Source organism: Bos mutus, chromosome X (assembly GCF_027580195.1).
Source record: "Bos mutus isolate GX-2022 chromosome X, NWIPB_WYAK_1.1, whole genome shotgun sequence".
Classification (NCBI taxonomy): Eukaryota; Metazoa; Chordata; class Mammalia; order Artiodactyla; family Bovidae; genus Bos; species Bos mutus.
Window position 1 is genome coordinate 115,276,701 of NC_091646.1, and position 25,104 is coordinate 115,301,804.

The 25,104-nt window shown below is 41.3% G+C and overlaps 1 protein-coding gene across 2 annotated transcripts in view; it reads right to left on the minus strand.

The window, feature by feature from the left end:
- Positions 1 to 904: 904 nt before the first annotated feature.
- The window catches only part of VEGFD (vascular endothelial growth factor D), a 46,316-nt gene continuing 22,116 nt past the window's right edge, over positions 905 to 25,104 (minus strand). The window contains exons 2-7 of one of the 2 annotated variants that reach the window (XM_070366229.1): positions 23,222 to 23,432; positions 19,065 to 19,255; positions 15,626 to 15,774; positions 14,307 to 14,407; positions 3,826 to 4,021; positions 905 to 1,459 (exon numbers count right to left, since the gene is read on the minus strand). In XM_070366229.1, the coding sequence (XP_070222330.1) occupies positions 1,384 to 1,459; positions 3,826 to 4,021; positions 14,307 to 14,407; positions 15,626 to 15,774; positions 19,065 to 19,255; positions 23,222 to 23,432 (924 nt within the window). In that variant the 3' untranslated portion in view covers positions 905 to 1,383. Of the gene's footprint in view, positions 1,460 to 2,604; positions 3,262 to 3,825; positions 4,022 to 14,306; positions 14,408 to 15,625; positions 15,775 to 19,064; positions 19,256 to 23,221; positions 23,433 to 25,104 lie in introns of those variants that run through there. The other variant, XM_005903114.3, reaches the window with a different exon arrangement.

Genomic DNA, 25,104 nt, shown 5'->3' on the forward strand with positions numbered 1-25,104 from the left:
TGAGGAGATATCCCTCGTCGAAGGTAAGGAGCAATGGCTGTGCTCTGCTGGAGCAGCCGTGAAGAGATACCCCACGCCCAAGGTAAGAGAAACCCAAGTAAGACAGTAGGTATTGCAAGAGGGCATCAGAGGGCAAACACACTGAAACCATACTCACAGAAAACTAGTCAATCTAATCACACTAGGACCACAGCCTTGTCTAACTCAGTGAAACTAAGTCATGCCCGTGGGGCAACCCAAGACGGGCAGGTCATGGTGGAGAGATTTGACAAAATGTGGTCCACTGGAGAAGGGAATGGCAAACCACTTCAGTATTCTTGCCTTGAGAACCCCATGAACAGTATGAAAAAAAACACGAAACGTTAGGAGTAAATTAAACAAAGTCCACCTCTTGTTGAACAAATGACCAAATCCATTAAGCTCACAATTTTCATCCAACCCTTTCCTTAAATGCCTTTAAAATGGATTATTTGTGTCATCTCCTTTATCAGGTATCTCAGGCAGTATTTTAGTCTCATCCAGCTCTGAACATTATGCTGTCTAATCTGTTTCCATCTCCAAAGGGCCTCCCACCACACTGCTGTAGTCACAGATTTATGATCTGTGCTGTCCTATTAATGCATTTTCTGGCCCTGTGGCTCAGATGATCAGGGGCATCGTGCATCGCTGGCATTTATTATGTTTGCTTTAAGCTCTCTGGGCTTTCTCACATATTTTTATTTTGCAACACAATTTTACAAGTTGAAAAATTGCAGCTCACATTCCAAAGCTATTAGTATGACAAATATTCCTGTACAATGACCAGTGCACTCTAATAAGGCAAAAGGCCAGTTCCCCCACCTCCACCCTAAGGACCAGCTCCACCCCAGCCCAGACCCAGTCTCAGAGATCCAAGTGCAAGTCTCTTGGTGGTTATTGTGGAGAGTTGGAGAGAAAGCAGGGGGGATGGGTTTTGGAAGTAGAAAGCCAGATCTCCCATAGTTTTGTCCAGAATTCCCTATAATACTCCATCTAAATGGCAATTAGGAAGCCAGAGCCAGTAACCAAAATGTGGTTTGAGTTGATTTGGGGCAGATCCAGGAATCCAGTATAAGCCAAGAATTTTGCTCACAGTCATGTTTCTCTTTTGGGAAATAATCCCTTTAATGGGTCAAGGTCATTGTATTTTTCAAATTGTTTTCATTTGTGGAGTGAATTAACAACTCTCAGATACAGGTGGATGAGATTATCTACCTGTTTAGCCCGAGAGGAAACTGAGGTACCATGAGGTTGCTTGGCCTCATAATGCCATTAATTGGCAGAGCCTATCCTTCAGTTCAGATCTTTTCTTCTCTGAGCTTCTACCTCTCTTTTTCTCCAGTGAAGATGAGCAAAGTGACTCCTTTAATTGTGCAGTGTCCCTGGACCATCTGCTGCCCCAGCTCTCAAGGGAATACTACTGCGGAGAGAGTTGTAGAACCTGGATGAAGGGACAAAGCAAGAAATTGAATCCTAATATAGTTAAGCAGCCACGTTACCTGTGAATCCTGTCAGAAGCCTGAGAATCAAATGGTACACCTAGAAGAAAGAAGGCCCATTGACATAAAGGTCATAAAATGTGGACAAGGGGAACAGTGACAGGAGAGGAGTGATGGGACCAAGACCAGTAAATGATGAGGCCATGGCTGGGAGAATTCGGGAACTGCTTAGAACCCTGAGAGAGGAAGGGCAGGCATTTGAACCAGGATCCAATAATTCTATCATTTGGCTCCAGGAGAAACAAAAGGATTTTTTGCTATACTTGTTTATTGTTCTCTATTTATTGTACTGCTCCACCCTGAGAAACTTGGCTTACACAAGTTTGATCAGGACACAATTTCCAATTGTAAGGAGGTCACAGGGTAGTGGGGAGATAACATGAACACAACTATTTATCAAAGTGTGCAATAAATGTTGTAATTGTGTGTGTGTGTGTGTGTGTGTGCACGCACGCATCTATCTACCTACCTATGCAAGAAGCTTGGGAGAACCTCAGTTTTTAAGTTATTTGGCTAAAAAGCTTAGTTCTGCTAAAGCTGCTAAATTCCCTCTGTTACACCAAATTTTTCAGTAAAGTCTGTGCCGTCAACAAGTTATTTGTGGGAGTATTTGGGTAAAAAAAGCAAAGGAAAAAGGCTTGTGCTTCCTTCCTGGGTAGCTGTGGGACAGAGAAGAATCATATGGCTATGAGAATTGAAATATGAATAAGACCGAGAGTTGAGTAAATGCGGAAGCGTGGAGCTGGAGGTGGCTGGAAGAAACATACACCCCCAGAGATGTCAGGGACATCAGTGGGCTCTCCTCCTTCAAGTCAAGTTCAACTAGAGGTCAAGTCAAGGTAATCTGAATCTCAAAGGAAAGGCTGAAGTTCAGCTGATTTTTGAGTCACATTTATTCAACCTCGTTTAAAATCTTAAACCTTCTGAGAGCTAGTCCTTTGGTTTCCCAAAACTGGAATCTAGTTTTAGTGTGTTCATGTCTCTCCCACATCTCCCACTACTGAATTCCTTTCTCTCTTTAAAATATTTTTTCTTTAGCATAAAATTTACAGCAGTAAATTTACAGCATATTAATTAACACACAAAATTCTCTGGCTTGAATAAATGTGTTTATTTTCTTTAAATACACTTAAATATAAAACAACAGACAGTAGTTTGGTAAACTCAAAACTACAAGCTGGACAGTAATCAGATAATCAGTGCTGATCATATACATCAAGATCTGCATAAGAAAGAATCTAAATAGTTCACAAGAGAGTTGCAATTAGCAAAGGACTCAAAGACTATGCAAATTGCCTCATCTGCTCTGAGTAATTAATCACATGGTACCTGTCACTCCATGATGATCAAAACTTTTTCACTCACGAAAAAAAGGGGGAGGGTAAGGGAGATTTCTTCCTCTCCATTCCCTGGTGTGCAGAGCATCTTCTGTTAGAAGACATTTGGCAGTGAGCCAGGGAATCCTCAGCTGTTGTTTAATGGAAGGTCGGTCGGGATTCACCATGGTACTATGTAAAACAGATTTTTTTTCCCTAACACCTGGAATAGTGACAGCAACTTGGCAAAGCAGCATGCTGTTTAAATGACATGGATGGGGAACTGGGGATCAAGGCTAACTCAAGGATTTTCTCGATCCTGGAGCCCATGGGTGGCCCTTTTCTCCTTTGGAAAGCGGCAATGCTTTGGACATGCCGGTTTTCCATTTGCACAGGTTCTGGGGCGAAAGGGGCATCTGTCCTCACAGCTGTTACAAAAGAAGATAAACATGAGAATTCAGAATCAAGGACTAAATTCTAAGGAAAAACTCTGTTCTGCTTTGATTACATTTTCAGAGTAAATTTTCCAGATTCATATTTAGGATGTCAATATAAAATCCTGGCTGGTTATCCCACATGGTTATTAAAGCACAACTGCTAACTTGTAAGCATTCTATTCATCAGTAAATTTCTTGTTATATAAATCCAATGGCATCCCCTTCCTCAAAGGAAAAAATAAACATATGTCAATCTATATTAAGAGAGAGACTGAGCTAAAGAGTCAGCTGATCTGAAATAATTGTGTATATATCTTCAACTTTAGTTTTTGCTGAAGATCCATAAGCCAGCTACAGCAGACAGAATTTTCTTGATTTCACAATTAATCATCACTCTATATACTTACTCAGTTGCCAAATCTTTGTTTTATTATCAAAAAGGGGGCTTGGCAATGAAGAATAAAACTGGCTTAATAAGGAATTGCACCAAATCTAACTAGTATTTACTTTAAATGTCAATGGGTCAAATATAGGCAAAAGTGAAAAGCCACTCACCTGCAGGTGTCTGGGTGAAATATCTTGTGCTTCTGGCAGCAGCTCTCCAGACTCTCTCTGCACTCAATGCAGCTGCAGTTTTCTGGGTGCTGGATGAGGTCTCTGGGACATGGCGTTTTACAGACACACTCACAACGATCTTCATCAAACTTCATGTGCTGACCACAGAGAGCCAGTTCCTGCAGGTGAGTGTGATCTAAACCAAAACAGAAAAGTGGTCAAATAGCTGTAGCATGGAGAATGGGATCACCAAAGTTGGTTGTATTCATTACATCATTGTAAAGTAGCTTGGATTCACCCAGTCTCTGTTTTTGTAGATTTTTGTCCTTAATATTTTCACAGAATGAAGGAGACTGACCTCTGATTTCACAATACTAACACAGAATTCACATGTTCTCTTTAGTTTTTTATAAAAATGTTGTAAGCTGAATATCTTGGTAAGATTTTTTTTAAGATGTTTTAAGATTAAGATTTTTTAAGATGTCACAACTCAGAGAAGGCAATGGCACCCCACTCCAGTACTCCTGCCTGGAAAATCCCATGGATGGAGGAGCCTGGTGGGGTCGCTGAGGGTCGGACACGACTGAGCGACTTCACTTTCACTTTTCACTTTCATGCACTGGAGAAGGAAATGGCAACCCACTCCAGTGTTCTTGCCTAGAGAATCCCAGGGACGGGGGAGCCTGGTAGGCTGCCGTCTATGGGGTCACACAGAGTTGGACACGACTGAAGCGACTTAGCAGCAGCAAGATGTCACAACTAGGTTGTGACTAGTTGAAAAAAGCAACTTTGCAAAACCAAGTATCAGTCATAAAATACAGGATGTCTAAGGACTGCGAGTCTACTCCTTCCCAGTTTTAGGTGAAGAATAAAAGGAGAGAACAGAAATACTAGGACATTGTAGAAATACACAGACCTTCCAGGCTATGGGTAGGTGTATTTCCTCACTGAAGGTCATAACTCTAGTATAAAAAAATATAACATGACAATGTACTTTGATTCCACAGACATCTGTTGGAAGATACAGTTGGCTCAGAGAGGAGGTGCTGAGAAGTTTTTGACACACTTAGCTAACAGATATTTCTAGAAAATGTACAAAACAGTTGGATAATTAGTATTCCACCTCCAATTCTGATCAAGTTGAAATTCATTGGAAGAGACAGAACCTTTAGAAGAATCTGAAAATGTCACATTAGTATTCTTAAAAGGCTTGGAGGAAAGTTGTTTAGTTTCTTCCCCAAACATGCTTCTCTCCCACTTTGCCATTGTTGTTCAGTTGCTAAGTCGTCTGACTCTTTGCAACTCCATGAACTGCAGCATGCCAGGCTGTTGTGTCCTTTACTATCTCCCGGAGTTCATTCATACTCATGTCCATTGAGTCAGTGATGCCATCCAACCACCTCATCCTCTGTCACCCCCTTCTCATCCTTCCCTCAGTCTTTCCCAGCATCTGGCTCTTTTCCAGTGAGTTTGCATCAGGTGGCCATAGGATTGGAGCTTCAACACAGTCCTTTCAGTGAATATTCAGGGTTGATTTCCTTCTGGATTGACTAATTTGATCTTGCAGTCCAAGGGACTCTCAAGAGTCTTTTCTAGCACCACAATTCGAAGGCATCAATTCTTTGGCACTCAGCCTTCTTTATGGTCCAACTCTTACATCTGTACATGACTCCTGGAAAAATCATAGCTTTGACTGTATGGACGTTGTCAGCATAGTGATGTCTTTGCTTTTGCTTTTTAATAGGCTGTCTAGGTTTTTCATAGCTTTCCTTTCAAGGAGCAAGCATCATTTATTTTCATCTGGCCATTAATGATATTTCAAAATCTTGTGTTGTCCAACCTCATAGGCTTAACTGCTCTGTGGTTGATGATCTTTGAGGGCTCATGTGGAATGGGTGTTGAAAGGCCAGATCTGGGGATACGCCATTCTGAATTGTATGAAGAGGAAAAAGGTAAGCTTTGTAAAGCATATCCCAGTAAAGCATGTGTCACTTTGGAACAAGATAAGACTAGATAGAAGCTCTGAAAAGATTTGCATGGATCACTAGGTGGCAGTAGAGACTCTCTTAGAACACTTCCGGCCAGCCCAACTCCGTTCTTGGATAGGTGATTTAGGGAAACAGTCTACCAGGTATTTGCTGAGCTTCAGCAATGTAGTTGGCCATGGCCGACCTCAGTCCTTACAGACAAGTTAAAACTAACAGAGAAACGATATAGGAGAACTGAGTGAAGCAGTAACTAGCTAAGGGCGATACCCAGAAGTACTGGCTTTCAATTTCAATCTTAGGGAAGTTGATGATGGGATACCAATGTGTTAGGTCCTCAGCCTTGTTCCATTTATCATTTTGATCAATAAACTGATAGAATTTTTCCAAGTAAATTCTTGAATTTGTGGGTGTCTGGCGGAGAAGGCAATGGCACCCTACTCCAGTACTCTTGCCTGGAAAATCCCATGGATGGAGAAGCCTGGTGGGCTGCAGTCCATGGGACCGCGAAGAGTCGGAAGTGACTGAGCAACTTCACTTTCACTTTTCACTCTCATGCATTGGAGAAGGAGATAGCAACCCACTCCAGTGTTCTTGCCTGGAGAATCCCAGGGACAGTGGAGCCTGGTGGGCTGCCGTCTATGGGGTCACACAGAGTCGGACATGACTGAAGCGACTTAGCAGCAGCAGCAGAAGGAATTAAAATCCAGAATCAGGACTCCCCCCCCCCCCGCCTTTTTTTTTCTTTTTTTGGTACTGTTAGTTTTCTGTTTTTGTTTTGGGAAACGGTTTAGTGCAATGGCCTAAATCTAACAAGATGAAATTGGACTTCAGTTCACTAACTCACATGTCCTCATTCAGGGAAGAGAAGTCATTGGAGAAAGGCAGTTGGCTTAATAGCCACATGTATGTGGGGGAAAAGTATTTAGTGAACAGTAAGCTCAGTACACGTCATGAGTTTGATGAGTCCACTTGAGAAGTGACTGTGAACTTGGCCCATGTCAACTGCACTGTGGAAGATGAAAATTAGAAATGATTGTGATCTAGGCTACCTCCTGCCTCTCACTTCCATCATTGCCACAACTTCCCAAAAGGTTCCCTTCATCCTTGCTTGCCCCAAGCCAATCTCTTCTCTTGTACACTGTCACTGGGTTGATTTTGTTGAACTCCTAACTGGTGCTGTCACTGTCCACTTGAACTAGTTGCGTGGTTTTGTTTTGTGTTTAATACCACATCCAAGCTCTGGGACACGGTTCACAAGGTCTCCTGTGAAGCCCCCTGGCTTCCTCTCTCATATCTACCCAGCCCCCTGTCTCTATGTCCTCACCATGCTGAACGTCTTCCAGCACCCTGATGTGCTGGGTTCTCTCCCTTGCAGCTCTGAGCACTCATTTTTCCCCCGCTCAGAGCATGCCTCTCTTTTTTCATTGCTTTCCCTACTCATAATACATGTATACCAGCTAGGTCCCTCTGCAGGAATTACCTTCAGCAGAAAGAAGCTAGCTCCCCCAAGGTTATATCCCCTCTAGAGGAAGCCCATATCCAGTGACCAATCCATAGGACCCAGCCCCTCTGTCTCAATTTGAGACATCCCCCAACAGGCTTGGCTAACACCTCTCAGCAACTGCCATACAGTTCAACTTCTCCCCCTGCCAAGTCCTGCCCCTGCCCCTTCACCTTTGAATGCATTCCTGCAAGTAAACTCCTGAATGCCAATCTCTCTCCCAGGAGCTGTGTTCCAGGGAAACCTTAACTAGAACCACCTTAAGTGCTATGTATACAGTTTTCCACAATAGCTTTCTTTTTGGGACCTATTTTTATTGGAATGTAGATGATCTACAATATTGTGTTAGTTTTAGAAGTACAGCAAAGTGAATTGGTTACACATATATCCACTCTTTTTTAGATTCTTTTCCATTATAAGTCATTCCAGAGTATTGCATAGAGTTCCCTGTGCTATACGGTAGGTCCTTGTTGTGTATCTCTTTTATATATAGTAGTGTTTATCTGGTGGAGAAGGCAATGGCACCCCACTCCAGTACTCTTGCCTGGAAAAGCCCATGGACAGAGGAGCCTGGTAGGCTACAGTCCATGGGGTCACTAAGAGTCGGGCACAACTGAGTGACTTCACTTTCACTTTTCACTTTTATGCACTGGAGAAGGAAATGGCAACCCACTCCAGTGTTCTTGCCTGGAGAATCCCAGGGACAGCAGAGCCTGGTGGGCTGCCGTCTATGGGGTTGCACAGAGTTGGACACGACTGAAGTGACTTAGCAGCAGCAGCAGCAGCAGCAGTGTTTATCTGGGACTTCCTTGGTGGCTCAGATGGTAAAGAATCTGCCTGCAATTCGAGAGACCTAGGTTTGATCCCTGCGTCAGGAAGATCCCCTGGAGAAGGGAATGGCAGCCCACTTCAGTATTCTTGCCTGGAAAATCTCGTGGATGGAGGAGCCTGGTGGGCTACAGTCCATTGGGTCGTGAAGAGTTGGACACAACTGAGCAACTAACATTCACTTTTCACTTTCAGTGAGTATCTGTTAAACCCAATCTGAAGCCTGGCGTACTGCAGTCCATGGGGTCGCAAAGAGTTGGACACGACTGAGCGACTGAACTGAACTGAACTGAACCTTTCCCCCTTGGTAGCCATAAGTTTGTCTTCTATACTTGTGACTCTATTTCTGTTTTGTAAATAAATTCATTGGTACCACTTTTTAGATTCCAAACAATAACTTTCTAACTTTAAAAATGGGTCACATGGAGAAAGAACTAGTCGGTATGACATGGTTCTAGAGGGTAAACCTAAACTAACGAGTTGATACTCTAGAGCTGGGATGTCCAATATGATAGCTCCAGGCCAGACAGAGCATGCAATGGCAAGTTTGAATTGAGATGTGTTGTAAGTGTAAAATACACACTCGATTTCAAGGACTTAGCACAAGAATGAAGATATATATCATTGATGGATTTTATATTGCTTACACACTGAAATGAGTGTTTTAAAAAATATTTTAGATTAAGTAAAACACATTAGAAATAACTTTAATCTTATTTTGACCTTTTTAGTGAGAGTACTATAAAATATAAGTTATATATATAACTCTCACTGTAACTCCATTGGACAGCACTGTCCTAGAGAGAAAGAGAGAAAGATATGCAGGTTCCATATAGTTTACTAGCAACAAGACTGTGCCTAGTGTAACCGGAATGCCTCAGTGAGTTTGGCAAGTTTCCTCATGACTGATGTATATTGTAGCAGAGGACAGATGAAGACTTGGTGGGAAGGATGTACATGACATTCAAAATCAACATGGGCATTATGGAGTTACCCGATAACCCAGCTATTCCACTCCTGGACACATATCTGGAAATGGTGAAAACTATAATTTGAAAAGATACATGCACCCCAATGTTAGCACTGTTTACAATAGCCAAGAAATGGAAGCAATCTAAATGTCCACCAATAGGTGAATGGATAAAAGATGGTGTACATATGCATAATGGAATACTGCTGCTGCTGCTGCTAAGTCGCTTCAGCCGTGTCCGACTCTGTGCGACCCCATAGACGGCAGCCCACCAGGCTCCCCCTCCTCTCTGGCAACCACCAATTATTTCTATCTATGAGACTGTTTCTGCTTTGTTGAAACGTGCACTTTAACTTTTTTCCTTTGAAATGTTCATTTTTCATAAGCTCTTTCCCATACTCTACTTATGCTCACCAAAGTATGAGAATCAATGGTACAGGCTAGGCGTGAAAATAAATGGCATGTTTCAGCAATGATGAATGCTCTAGTCTCACTGAACTTAAGACTGTGTATGAGGACATATGAAACTAAAAATGTTGAGTATATTCAGAGGCTTGAAGGACTTTAAATGCAATTCTAAGGAATCTGGAATTTTTCTGGCTATGGAAAGCTAATAGAAGTGTTTTAAACAGAATCAGTTAAGTTCAGTTGCTCAGTCGTGTCCGACTCTTTGCGACCCCATGAATCACAGCACACCAGGCCTCCCTGTCCATCACCAACTCCTGGAGTTCACCCAGACTCATGTCCATCAAGTCAGTGGTGCCATGTAGCCATCTCATCCTCTGTCGTCCCCTTCTCCTCCTGCTCCCAATCCCTCCCAGCATCAGAGTCTTTTCCAATGAGTCAACTCTTTGCATGAGGTGGCCAAAGTACTGGAGTTTCAGCTTTAGCATCATTCCTTCCAAAGGAATACTACTCAGCCATAAAAAGCAATGAAATAATACCATTTGCAGCAACATGGATAGACCTAGAGATTATCATACTCAGTGAAGTGAGTGGGACAAAGACAAATATATGATATCACTTATATGTGGAATCTTAAAAAAATGATACAAATGAACTCATTTACAAAACAGAAATAGACTCACAGATACAGAAGACAGTTACCAAAGGGAAAGGGAGGAGAGGATAAATTAGGAGTTTGGGATTAACAAGGGCTTCCCTGGTGGCTCAGATGGTAAAACGTCTGTCTGCAATGTGGGAGACTCAGGTTCAATTGCTGGATTGGGAAGATCCCCTGGGGAAGAAAATGGCAACCCACTCCAGTACTCTTGCTTGGAAAATTCCATGGATGGAGGAGCCTGGTAGGCTACAGTCCCTGGGGTCTCAAAGAGTCAGACACAACTGAGCAAATTCACTTTCACATTCATCATCTTTGGGATTAACATTTACACACTACTATACATAAAACACTAGGACGTACTGTATAACACAGGGAAGTATATTCAATATCTTGTAACAACAGAAAAGAATTTGAAAAAGAATATATATGGATGTGTGTGTATGTATATGTGTATATATATGACTGAAGCACTTTGCTGTATACCTGAAGCATTGTAAATCAACTATACTTCAATTTTCAAAAAGATATGCATGGTCATTTAAACTACATGAACTTTAAGGTTCCATCAAACCCTGGGCTGAGCTTTCATGAAAACATTTGGAAACTGAGAGACAGAAGCATAAGGTGAGCTTGTTATTTACAGTTTCTGGGACAGATTCCTTACAGTTTACTCCTTATTAATCTTGCTTGTAGATCACAGTTGGAAAAACAAGCAAGGTTCAAAACATATGAGTCCTTGTGATCTTTACAGTGGAATCATGTCAAGTTACCTTGGAAATTAATAAAAAGTGCATTTGTTTTCAGGCAGATGTTTATGATCAAAAATCAGAGTGTTAAGAGTTATGTGGAATGATGAGAGCCAAGCTCATCTGCTTCCCAACTCCCCTGAGTCCAAGAGCTGTGTCTTGCTTTGACTTTACCCTTGTGTCAGAAGAAGTCTTCTCTTATTCACCATTTTCTCAAGTTACTGGCATGTTTTCACAAGACACAGATAAAAGAAACCAAGTCCAAAATTACCTTAGGTTCCTGTGAGGTTTTTATACAAAAAGCTTAGTAAAATGTGGTTGACTCGTGTTTAGTTCTGAAGCGGCTTTCATTAAAGGTTATCAGATCAGATCAGATCAGATCAGTTGCTCAGTTGTGTCTGACTCTTTGTGACCCCATGAATCGCAGCACGCCAGGCCTCCCTGTCCATCACCAACTCCCGGAGTTCACCCAGACTCATGTCCAACGAGTCAGTGATGCCATCCAGCCATCTCATCCTCTGTCGTCCCCTTCTCCTCTTGCCCCCAATCCCTCCCAGCATCAGAGTCTTTTCCAATGAGTCAACTCTTCGCATGACGTGGCCAAAGTACTGGAGTTTCAGCTTTAGCATCATTCCGTCCAAAGAAATCCCAGGGCTGATCTCCTTCAGAATGGACTGGTTGGATCTCCTTGCAGTCCAAGGGACTCTCAAGAGTCTTCTCCAACACCACAGTTCAAAAGCATCAATTCTTCAGCGGTCAGCCTTCTTCACAGTCCAACTCTCACATCCATACATGACCACAGGAAAAACCATAGCCTTGACTAGACGAACCTTTGTTGGCAAAGTAATATCTCTGCTTTTCAATATGCTATCTAGGTTGGTCACAACTTTCCTTCCAAGGAGTAAGCGTCTTTTAATTTCATGGCTGCAGTCACCATCTGTAGTGATTTTGGGGCCCAGAAAAATAAAGTCTGACACTGTTTCCACTGTTTCCCCATCTATTTCCCATGAAGTGATGGGACCGGATGCCATGATCTTCGTTTTCTGAATGTTGAGCTTTAAGCCAACTTTTTCACTCTCCACTTTCACTTTCATCAAGAGGCTTTTGAGTTCCTCTTCACTTTCTGCCATAAGGGTGGTGTCATCTGCATATTTGAGGTTATTGATATTTCTCCCGGCAATCTTGATTCCAGCTTGTGTTTCTTCCAGTCCAGTGTTTCTCATGATGTACTCTGCATATAAGTTAAATAAACAGGGTGACAATATACAGCCTTGATGAACTCCTTTTCCTGTTTGGAACCAGTCTGTTGTTCCATGTCCAGTTCTAACTGTTGCTTCCTGACCTGCATACAAATTTCTCAAGAGGCAGATCAGGTGGTCTGGTATTCCCATCTCTTTCAGAATTTTCCACAGTTTATTGTGATCCACACAGTCAAAGGCTTTGGCATAGTCAATAAAGCAGAAATAGATGCTTTTCTGGAACTCTCTTGCTTTTTCCATGATCCAGCGGGTGTTGGCAATTTGATCTCTGGTTCTTCTGCCTTTTCTAAAACCAGCTTGAACATCAGGAAGTTCACGGTTCACATATTGCTGAAGCCTGACTTGGAGAATTTTGAGCATGACTTTACTAGCGTGTGAGATGAGTGCAATTGTGCGGTAGTTTGAGCATTCTTTGGCATGGCCTTTCTTTGGGATTGGAATGAAAACTGACATTTTCCAGTCCTGTAGCCACTGCTGAGTTTTCCAAAATTGCTGGCATATTGAGTGCAGCACTTTCACAGCATCATCTTTCAGGATTTGGAATAGCTCAACTGGAATTCCATCACCTCCACTAGTTTGTTCGTAGTGATGCTTTCTAAGGCCCACTTGACTTCACATTCCAGGATGTCTGGCTCTAGGTGAGTGATCACACCATCGTGATTATCTGGGTCGTGAAGATCTTTTTTGTACAGTTCTTCTGTGTATTCTTGCCATCTCTTCTTAATATCTTCTGCTTCTGTTAGGTCCATACTATTTCTGTCCTTTATCGAGCCCATCTTTGCATGAAATGTTCCTTTGGTATCTCTGATTTTCCTTAAGAGATCCCTAGTCTTTCCCATTCTGTTGTTTTCCTCTATTTCTTTGCATTGATTGCTGAAGAAGGCTTTCTTATCTCTTCTTGCTATTCTTTGGAACTGTGCATTCAGATGCTTCTGTCTTTCCTTTTCTCCTTTGCTTTTCGCTTCTCTTCTTTTCACAGCTATTTGTAAGGCCTCCCCAGACAGCCATTTTGCTTTTTTGCATTTCTTTTCCATGGGGATGGTCTTGATCCCTGTCTCCTGTACAATGTCACGAACCTCATTCCATAGTTCATCAGGCACTCTATCTATCAGATCTAGGCCCTTAAATCTCTCACTTCCACTGTATAATCATAAAGGATTTGATTTAGGTCATACCTGAATGGTCTAGTGGTTTTCCCTACTTTCTTCAATTTAAGTCTGAATTTGGCAATAAGGAGTTCATGGTCTGAGCCACAGTCAGCTCCTGGTCTTGTTTTTGCTGACTGTATAGAGCTTCTCCATCTTTGGCTGCAAAGAATATAATCAATCTGATTTCGGTGTTGACCATCTGGTGATGTCCATGTATAGAGTCTTCTCTTGTGTTGTTGGAAGAGTGTGTTTGTTATGACCAGTGCATCTTCTTGGGAAAACTCTATTAGTCTTTGCCCTGCTTCATTCCGTATTCCAAGGCCAAATTTGCCTGTTACTCCACGTGTTTCTTGACTTCCTACTTTTGCATTCCAGTCCCCTATAATGAAAAGGACATCTTTTTGGGGTGTTAGTTCTAAAAGGTCTTGGAGGTCTTCATAGAACCGTTCAACTTCAGCTTCTTCAGCGTTACTGCTTGGGGCATAGACTTGGATTACTGTGATACTGAATGGTTTGCCTTGGAAACGAACAGAGATCATTCTGTCGTTTTTGAGATTGTATCCAAGTACTGCATTTCGGACTCTTTTTTTGAAATCCATTGCTTTGAGATGCTCTAATCATTTGGGGCTTTAAGATTAAAGAGCTGAATGATGCACTGGTGGACTTACTATATAATTATACGAAAAGGCTCTGGAATCTCACTGCTTCTATCAGTCTTAGCTGTGTGACCTTGAGAAAAATTACTAGACATCCTGGTTGTGTCCATTTTGTAATTGTAAAAAGAAAAGAGGAAAAGAGGTGTTCCGTTATAGGATTGTAAAGGAAAAGAGGTATACATTATAGGAAAAGAGGTATACGTTATAGGATTGTTGGGAGGAGTAAATTAGTTGATATGTATAAAAAGCTTACACAATTGCTTTAAATTGTGTCAATAAATACTAGTTGCTATTGTTATTGTTTCACCACTGCAATCATTACCTTCCATTCCGGCGAGTGGATTCTCCTCCTGTAAAACACATTTACATTTGTTGCTATCCCAGAGCATGTCAACAGGACAGAGCTTCTTGGAATGGGAGCAGCTAGGAAAAGAAGACAATAAATCATATTTTAAAGCTTTCAAAGGTAATCATACCTTTGGAACATTTTTTTTAATGTTGCATACATTTCTGAGTAGAGAACAGTGAAGATTTTCAGGAGCTTAATTCATATTTATGAAGATGATGTTATTAGATAGTAATTCTGTAATTACAAATATTCTCTGTGGAAACCTTTGGAAATGAAACTGTAATTTTGGAAAGTTATAATCTTTTTAAGAGGATTGGTGTTAAAATCTATGCAAATTAGCTGTCAACAAAGCTTATTTACCAAAAGTAAACAGTGTTCTAACACCGCTCCTAAGCATTATTGTCTGTAAAATGGAGATAAGAACGCTGGCCAGGACAGCAGGAAAATTTTGTAAATGTTCCTTTTCCATGAGCTTTCTCTTCTACTTGAGAAAGGTTAGAGGGGTCTGCTTGGCTTAAGGCTGACTCCTTCACTAGCCACTCACACAGTGCATTTCCTCCTTTACTTCTGCAAGATCAAAGTCTCCAACTTAATTACTTCATATTTTTATTCAATGATTGTAATTTGCCCTTTGATTCTCTGTATTAAATTCTTTTTTCCCCAAATCAATGACTCTGACCTTTGATTTCAGAACACTTTAGGGTGTCATAATCTGTCTCAGAAAGAATCACAAAATCCTCACAAGAAAATGTCTAGTCAAATTAAGTTTAAGTCATTTTCATTTAAAATACAATTTCCCACTTTGTAAACTTAAGAGGAGGGCTTTAAAAAAATGCCCAAATCAGAAGCAGATAGCTTTGCCGCTCTCCGATGATGCCAGGAGCCGTTTTTCCCTCCTAACTTTGGGACTTAAATATATAAATAGCCTGAAATGAGTTTTATCTAATGCTTGTTCTGGAATGAGGGGACAGATGCCAAATTTGAGGCTGGAGTTGAGTTTTACAACTGCATCAAACTATGCATATTAACAAAGGTGCCCACAAGTTGGCATGCTGAGTTCACAGCCACTGAGCTTTTTGACATCCTGCAATATACAAGTAACACCTAGTAAAAAATATACTTGCCAAACACTTATTACCCACAGATATGTGTTGGAACCTAAAAGAGAAAGAGCTTGAAGCAAGAGAGACGACTCTGTAATTAATGACGGATTCTCCACACACAGCTTCAGCAAGGCAAGAGCAAGCATAGTGTAAGAAAGGCTTAACAAGTGTAACAAGTCTAAGGCTTACCGATCTTCTTCTGGGATCTGGATGGATCTTCTAATAATTGAGAATGGATGGCGGGGAGCCGTTGGGAAGCACTTACAACCTGTATGGTTGGCAACTTTAACAGGCACTAATTCAGGTACTGATGTCAAAGGCACTGATATCTCAAAGAGCTAGAGTAGAGAAAGAGAACTATAATACATATATTTGTTTGTTTGTTTTACAAAAAAATAATCATGTCTACAGTCTGCATTTTTGCCTTTGTCCCTTACGGTTGTGACTTCAGCAAAGTTGTCCATTAAGATAAAGCTAATAAGGATGAGGGCTGGTGTGATAGAAAGAATGCTGGCCTGCAAATCAGAAGACCAGGGCCTTACATCACTTTATCAAGTATTTAAGTTTGGTCTTAACTTCTTGGTGTCCCTAGTACCCTTGTAAAATAGTTAGCTTGTAAAATGTTCCCTGCTCCTGCTTTAAGTCTGAGTATAAATTGTAAGGATTAAATGAAATTACAGCCATGAAGTTTCTTTGCAACCATGGTGAAGAGATAACTGTTTAAAACGATTTACTTATCCCTTCCCACACCATCTCCACTGAAGGAATACAGTTTCCTGTTCCTTGACTTTGGACATAGCCACGTGACTTGCTTTGGCACAAGCATAGACTTGAACTGTGTGTGCTTTCCAGGGCTCACTGTCTCATGCGTTTGCTCTAGCCATGAGAAGAGCACAATCTGGCAGTCTTGCTGGTCTAAGGGATGAAAGACACAGGGGCCAGACCTGGACTCAGCCTGCAGCTTGGCGTCAAGCCCAACTGAGCCCAAACTCTAAACTAACTGAATCTCAGATACAGGAATGAGAATGTCATTATTGTTTGAAGCCACTAAGTTTTAGGGTGGTGTTTATTCAGCATTACAGAGTAAAAACTGATACAAGACCATCATGCCCAAACAATTATAGGTAACATGACTATCATTTTTTTTTCTATGTTTCCATATGCCAGCCCCTGTTGTAAGTACCTTTATATTAATTCATTTACCCCTTATAACAACATTATAGGTTTGTTTTATTACCCCCAACTCTACAGGTGAAGAAACAGATGGAAAGAGAGGTTATATAACTGGACTAAGACCATATAACTATGGATTGGGAGGGTGGGGATCTGAACCCACACAGTCTACTCTACAGCCAGAGGGCACACTCTCAAGAACATGCCTTATTACTTTTTGGAATGAAACTGCTGTGATCAGGAGCTGCAAGATGGAATCTCAGCAGGTAAAATTTACTTGCCAAGAGTATCAATTACTTTAATTCTTGAGTGGTTCTCTGATGTACAGGTGAATTTGAACTTGATTTTAATGTTCTGTCCATTCAATTACCATTCCACATAGTCCTTGCTACATAGAGTCTTCATTTATTCACTTAGCTTCTAAGAGGTATTTCACTGAACAGCCCATAACTTTGGGATGAGAAGTTTTTTGGAAAACACTATTACAATGTTCAAATATGCATATTTGGAAAGAAAAACTGCTGAACACTTACACTTAAGCATATTCTTGGAAACTCATTTGTTGTGGACAACAGTCAAAATATTCAATTATCTATTAAGTGGAAACAATCCATTAAAGTTATGTTTGTCCTGACCTTTCAATATGTAATGGTACTACCATAAGTTTAAGTAAGAGTGTTTTTAACAGTGTTTATTTTGCATGAACTTCATCTTGCGAAATTTTTTAGTATACTCTAGGGTATAACACAGTCACGAACTAAAGCCTCTTACGTTACGCAACCTTTGTTTCTGCTGACAGTTGATGCTTAGCCATAGTCATGTCATTTTTTCCCCTCTGATTGTCAAACAGTAGAGGTCAGAATTTTTACAAGTTCAAGATTCTCTAAAATAATTTAGAAAAAGAAACTCTAAACTTTAAGGGCTATTTTAAGAGGTATGGGGGGGAAAATTAAGGGTACGTTAACCTAGTACGAAAACAAATCAGCATTCCATTCTTTCCTTCTGAATAAGATAAGTTATGTATTAGGTTGGCCAAAAAGTTTGTTAAAGTTTTTTCATAATATCTTACAGAATAATAATAATTTTTATTGCAGTACCTCTTTTCCCAATCATGAGACTAGATTGTAGAGGCAAATGTGACAATTAAATAAATATATCAATATGTGTGAGGGATTTGCAACATCGAACCAAAAGGAATGTAGTTTGACTTACAGCTTTTTAGTATGTTTTCTTTCCTAAGCTTGTTATTACTGCTCCACTATGCCATGTATGTGGAGAAGGAAATGGCAACCCACTCCACTGTTCTTGCCTGCAGAATCCCAGGGACAGGGGAGCCTGGTGGGTTGCCATCTACGGGGTTGCACAGAGTCAGACACGACTGAAGCGACTTAGCAATGCCATGTATGGGTTTCCCAGGTGGCGCTGGTGGTAAGGAATCCACCAGCCAATGCAGGAGACGTAAGAGAGGTGGGTTCGATCCCTGGGTTTGGAAGATCCCCTGGAGGAGGGTATGGCAACCCACTTCAGTATTCTTGCCTGGAGAATCCCATGGACAGAGGAGCCTGGTGGGCTACAGTCCATAGAGTTGCAAAGAGTCGGACACGACTGAGTGACTAAGCACGCATGCATGCCATATACATTTTACAACAATATGAGAGCAATACAAACAAAAACTTATCTACTGAGCAAAAGAGGTTTCATAAGATGAAGAGGGAAAATTATTTCTTTCATGGGGACTGGAAGATTCTTTCCAAAGGTCTTCTGTGCTAGATATTCTCCATCTACCCCTCTGGAGATGCCATCTTCTTTTCCTCCTTCCCCAGTGGGCAGTGTTCAAGGATGCTGACCTCCATCACTACATCTATAAGCCTCCTTACCTCCCTCACCCTGCCCCTTCTCCCTGCCAGGATAAGGGTGCACAGTGGCTGCCCCTTGCCCAGCCAGTCCTGCAGCGCTCTTCCCCACTTCCTCTCTGGGTTCCCATAACCACTGCACCCTCTGGCCTCTTCAGTCTAAGGGTGGGAACAGCGCCCCCTTTCTAGCAGCTCTGGGTACTTCACCAGCCCTTCTTCCTTCCCCTACCCTGCCCATTCCCTTCATCAAACTCTTCTCAATCACTCCATTTGAGCAATGTGGTACCTAATTAATAAGACAAGTCAGCGTGGCTATCTTTGTTCCTGGAAATGTCTGCCCTAGTGGCTTCCATATGATTTTCTGATCCTTGACATCATAGCATCAGAGAGACAGTCCTAGATATAACTACCTCGGGTACATCTGGAGCTCCTCTCTAACTCTCCGTGTCCTCATCTATAAGATGATAAGCTACCCTTTGAGCTTGTTTCAGGGTTAAATAAGATGATGCACCTAAAGCACTGAGCCAGCATTTGGCAACCAGCTGAGATGTAGCTGTCAACGCCACCAGCATCAGGGCCACAGAGGGTGCATGTCCTCCTACCTGTTTGGAAACGTATGACGTGCTGGTATTGACACAGACGAGGCTCTCTTCATTGCAGCAGCCACCACACCGGAACACGTTCACACAGGGAGGCTTGAAAAATGTGTCGGTGCTGCTCCCCAGCTCACTGGCCACCTCCACGCAGGTCTCTCGAGGGCTGCACTGTGTCCTTTGCCATTCCTCGTCTATAACTGCAGAGAGGCAGACCATTGGGTCAGCAGAACAAATGGCCCTGACATGCCTACATGTACCGGGGTTTGCTCAACACCATCATTCTTGTATGTATCAAACTTGTTGATTTCACAAGATGGGTATCTGGGGTTGGCTTTAAGCAAGAATTGTTGGCAGAAAAATTACAACCCAAATCTGTGTTCCTTTCCGTGTTTATGATCCCTTCATAGCCGCTAATTCTACTTTCCACTAGTAATAAACACCATGTCCTGGATATAACTACATTGGGTGCATCTGGAGAGGCTGGCTAATAAGGAAGTAAATGGATGCATGTAAAGCAATAACATGTAAGCAGTATTTATTAAGCAATTTACAGGACATAGCTGGAGAGCATTTCTTCTCCTTTAAGTCAGGTGTGGGTAGGTTTTATTTATTTATTTAGAAAATACATTTCTGTTGGTTGCATAAGTAACTATATATGGCAAACATATGAATGAAAATTTAAGTGTTCCTCAAGTCAGAGTGCTCTCATTTGCAAACGTCTAATACTGACATTTCTATCAAATGATGAAATAAGCTGATTCATTTTGATGAAAGGAGCAATTTTCTGGCCATCCTAACGAACTTGTGGGAAACAAGAAACAAGCCTCAGGGAATTAAAAAAAAAAAAAGGATTACATACATTCCTGTAAAATACACTTGCCTTTCTCTAAAAGTTCATTTTTTAAAATTAGATTTTGATAATGTTGTATAGCCTTTCTGTGGCTGTTTCTGGGAAATGATTCAAATTTGTGATACTGGCAACATTTAAAGACTTTCTTTTAGTTTGACATGGAATTTTCGAGTCGATTATAGGCTGAGGGGTGGTTAAAACCCTCTGTGGTTGGGAGCTTCTAATCTGAGCCGCAATCATGCCCACCTCCTGGCATTCACGCCCTTCTGTCTTCCCCTCCTCTGCGTGTGTGCTGGACCTAGTACCCCAATTCTTATGAAGAAAAGACAGCAAGAGCGGCGAGATGGCACATCCATGGTGAAGTTAACAAAGACTGCTCTCCATCTCGCTAGCAGTCACCCTCTCTTGCTGGCACCCTCTCTTGCCTTCTCAACTGCAGCCTTAGAGGAAGTGAGTCACCATGCTGAAAGGCCCATGTGACAGGCAAGTGAGGGTGGCCTCTATCCAACAGGTGATAATGGAGGTGGGATCCTCGGCCCAACAGCTTGTCTGGAACTGAATCCTGCCAACAACCTCTCAGTAAACTTGGAAGCACATCCGGCCCTAACTGAACCATGAGATGGTGCCTATAGCCCAAGCTGACACCTTGACTGAAGCCTCTGGAGTGACCCTGCAGGAGAAACACCGATCGAGCCCATGTCTGCACTGCTGACCCACAGAAACTGTGAGATCAAAACATGCTGTCTGAAGCACCTAAGTTTTGGGGTAATGTGTTATACAGCAGTAGATAAAGTCTTCTCTGTTTTTATCTTATGTTCAAAAATCTAGTTGGTCTCTGCCCACATTCTGAATTCCTGTATATGTGAATGTGTTTCCACTAGAAGGGATAGAGAAAACTCCTACCTGAAGGATACACATAAAATATCATTGTTGCAGATCTGGTGCTAGTCTCTAAATTATTCCCTTAAGACATCTTTCCCACAGCTTTTCTCCTTTCCATCCCCCCTTAATCTCAAATTTCCTCATATGTTGCTTCTTCGATCATTGAAAACACAAAGCATGTTTGGCTGGCTGAAAAGCACTGCCTACCCTACACAGTTTACCTAAACTTTCTTTTTCATAATAAAATCTTTTAGCCCAACAAACTGTTTAAAATTTTTGATTATGAATATTTACATACAGAGCCTGAAGGCTGTAAACATGAGAAATAAATGATCCAATTAGATACTGTTTAAATCACTATTATTAATCATAAATTGCTGAAAAAACAAGTAATCAACTTTAAAAACTCTTTCTTGTTTAAAGTTCCACTTAAATGTTGCTTTCCATTTGCTTTTTTACAAAACTTAAGTTTTGAAGGTCAGAACACTGTGTGGAACTCTTACCACTGTCGCTGAGTAAAGGCTTCCTATCTCTACTTCCTTGACTACTGCACAGCAGGATTGCTCTTCCTCGGGGAATTACCCTCAAGTATGCGAGGAAGAGTTATAAGAAATTGTCATTGGGATACCACATGGGTTTCATCATTTGCTACTTCTGTGTGTGCTAAGTCGCTTCAGTCATGTCTAACTCTGTGCAACCCTATGGACCGTAGCCTGCCAGGCTCCTCTGTCCATGGGATTCTCCGGGCAAGAATACTGGAGTGGGTTGCCATGCCCTCCTCCAGGGGATTGTCTCGACCCAGGGATCGAACCTGCGTCTCTTATGTTTCCTGCATTGGCAGGCAGGCTCTTTACCACTAGCGCCACCTGCTACTTCTTAGTAATTAACTTTAGATGATCCCCCTCTGCCATGTAATAAGAGACATTTTAGAGTTAGCAAATTCTGTATTATTTATGATTTTAAAAATATTTTGTTTAATGTTTAATGTTTCCTCCTTAGAAAATGTTCATTTCAACATCAACGACTTTTTAAACTTAGCTTGTCTTAGTTTTATGGTAATTGCTTCTCTATCTCCGTCTTCACAGAGTGGCTTCAGGCTTGCCTAAGGCCTTCAGGCAGGTAATCTGGTTAAAGCCCTGAATCTTCAGATGCGGTCTTATCCCTTTACTTTCACGAAGTCCATGCTAGTTCACCACATAGAAACAACTAGAGTTGCAGACCTCTGGCTAAATTGGGTTCTAGGCTATGGTTCCAACCATCTCAACTCTTTCAGACACAGTCATTCACATGCGCATCAAGCATCCTCTTGACACCTGGGCGTCCGTGCTGCCAAGGGACTTATCCTGCCTACGCACAGCTTTCCCCACAGCCAACAACAGCGGCCCATTCAACACTGTCCTACAAATGGAAGAAAGTAAAGATAACTCTATGGAGGGAGACAAGGGCAGTTTTGGCTGAGCAATCAATCTGAATTATTATGCAATAGCTACAATCCAATACTAGGTAATCATATGTTAATCAAATCTAAAATGTTAGCTCATCAATGCTACGGTGGCTTCTTGTGTTGTTGTGACATGTCATTAAAAAGTGAGATGCTAGACTTTGCTGTTGGTCCAGTGGTTAGGACTCTGCAGGGGACATGGGTTCCATCCCTGCTTGGGGAAGTAAGGTGCCACCTGCTGTGTGTCACGGCCAAAAATTTTTTTAAAAAAGAAAAGAAAAAAGCTAAACATCTAATTGGAGGCCACACAACTGTATTTGGCAAGTGATTCTTTCATTACAGGACAGTACATAAATACAATGGTTTTCTTATAAAGAACCTGCAAAGCTTACTAGGGAAGAGTCACTCCCTTTATTTCAAATCATGTTATTTTCTAGTCCAGAATCTGGATTCTTTTGTCTAGAGAACTTTCCTCTCCATTATTCTCCTAGTAATACCAGTAGGCATTATTCCAACTCAGCTTCTAAATTCTGCTTTTCATTCTTATTTAAAAAAAAATCACAGAATTTTGAAGACATAAAAAGCTATAGCTAATCTATTGGTTTTCATCCATGTATGTCTGGCCATAGAATGCTCCTTATTTAATGAATGCCCAAGTTGTTTTATTTTTTAAGTAAATTCAATTATTTTTTCTATTAAGAACAGTCTTTCTGAGTTTGTTTTGCCCTCATAACTCTGAGTTTAATATATTTCTATATTGTGAAGTGTTATTTGGTATTGAATTTTGATCCCAAAATCATATTGAGTCTGTTTCTCTGCTGAGTAAACACAGGAAACCAGGATTCTCCACTAAATCAAAGCTATGAAATCAAAGACCTCCTTCTCTTCTCGTTGCCACGTGCCTACCCTGCTCAAACTTTTGGTGGAAGTTGGCACATTTGTTACTATCTGATAAAGAGTAAGACTTGGCCTCTGCATGCATACACCTACCTTTGAGTGTCTCCATGTCATAGAAAGTGGCCGCAAACCTGGTAGACCGATGGGATGCTGAGCGAGAGTCTGTGCTGGTGAGACTTTTGAGCTTCAGTCGGCATCTCCATAGCTTCCAGTCCTCGAAGTGTGTGATCTGCAGTAGTTCCTCCAAACCTGAAGCTGCCCTGATCTGCTGCTCAGATCGTTCTAACATTGACCGAGATGCCCGCTTAAAGTGAAACAAACCAAAAAATCTGATTTACAAGCAAGTTACTCAATTTCTACTTTGTCTTAATAACAAGCATTTTTTTTTTTTTTTTGCTAGCACTTACAAATGTAATTGGGCTTCCCTGGTGGCTCAGCTGGTAAAGAATTTGCCTGTAATGCTGAAGACCTGGGTTCGATCCCTGGGTTGGGAAGATTCCCTGGAAAAGGGAACGGCTACCCACTCCAGTATTCTGGCCTGGAGAATTCCATGGACTCAGACACGACTGAGCAACTTTCACTTTCACAAATGTAAATAGAGCTAAAAATTAGATTATCCAAAGGGACACTAGTACCTAGGAAAAAAGTAGTAATTCTGATCCACATTCTGTTCATTTGTGATCAATGGAATGACTTATTTCCCCTGGAAATAAATAATAATTTAAAGACAACATTGTAGTGGGTTGAATGGCAGGCATTTAAATGACATGTCCACATCCTAAACCCCAGAACCTGCAAATAAGACTTTTGGCAGGGAAAAGGATCTTTGTAGATGTAATAAAGTTAAGGATCTTGAGATGAGGTCACCGTAGATTATTTGAGCAAACCTTAAATACAAATATAAACATCCTTATAAAAGTCAGAAGAGGGAAGACATGGACACAGAAGAGGAGGATTTGTGAAGATGGAAGGAGAGGTTAAAGTAGCACAGTCATAAGCCAAGGGTTGCCTAAAGCCACCAGAAGCCCATTACTCACTGGAGCTGAACTCTTGATGGCCTCCACCTTCCAGAGGAGTCCATCAGTTCTGCAGCTTCAGTTTTGTGGATTTTTAAAAATTGTTTTTCTTAAGATACAATCTACAGATAAGGTAGTATAGGTTTAAGGTATATTGAGCTCTTCAACATCATGTTTTTGGTGCCATTTCTGCAAATGTTTGCCATCTGCAGATGTTTACCATCCTGTGATCAAATTTTTATTTTATCAATCATGGCTATAGACTGTAAACTATCAGAAAACATGAATGCAGAAGGTCATTTTACTTGTAAGTCCAGATATGAATGTGAATGTGTGTATGTGTGCATGTTTTAACAAAGGTGTGAGAATCTCGAACATGTTTATGAACTGAGGGAAAGAGCCAACAGAGCAGAAGAACATATGCAGGAGGGAAAGCAGGGACCTAGAGGGGTTGGTGTGATGTAAGTTCCAGAGATAAGCAGACAGAGGATGAATGAATGAGAGGGTCTGAAAGAGGAGGCTCATAGAGATGATCCAGGTCCGAAGATCGCAGGACTCATTGAGACCTATGGTTTCTCACTTCTTTGGGAAATTTGTCTCAAGGCAGTTTTCTGGGAGCAAGGGGTGGAGGAAGCTTGAAGACACAGATGGGGTTTGGGGAATAGACATTGAATTTCAGGAGCATTCTGCAACTGCTTCATCTAAGAAATCTGGGGATGAAATTGAATAACTGCCAATCACTCCAGCAACTCTGAAATTCAGTGATGTGCTATTAAGGCTCATTTTTCAATAGTTTCTTATTTCATGATTATTCATTCCCTCTTCTACTTGGACACTGTAACTACTTCATATTCAATCCACTCTGTGGAATAAAATTTTGTGACAAGACTGCTTCCCCATGAAAATAATGAAAACAATCAAATAGCTGTTTAAATGCTTTAAAAATTGTACTCTGAGAGG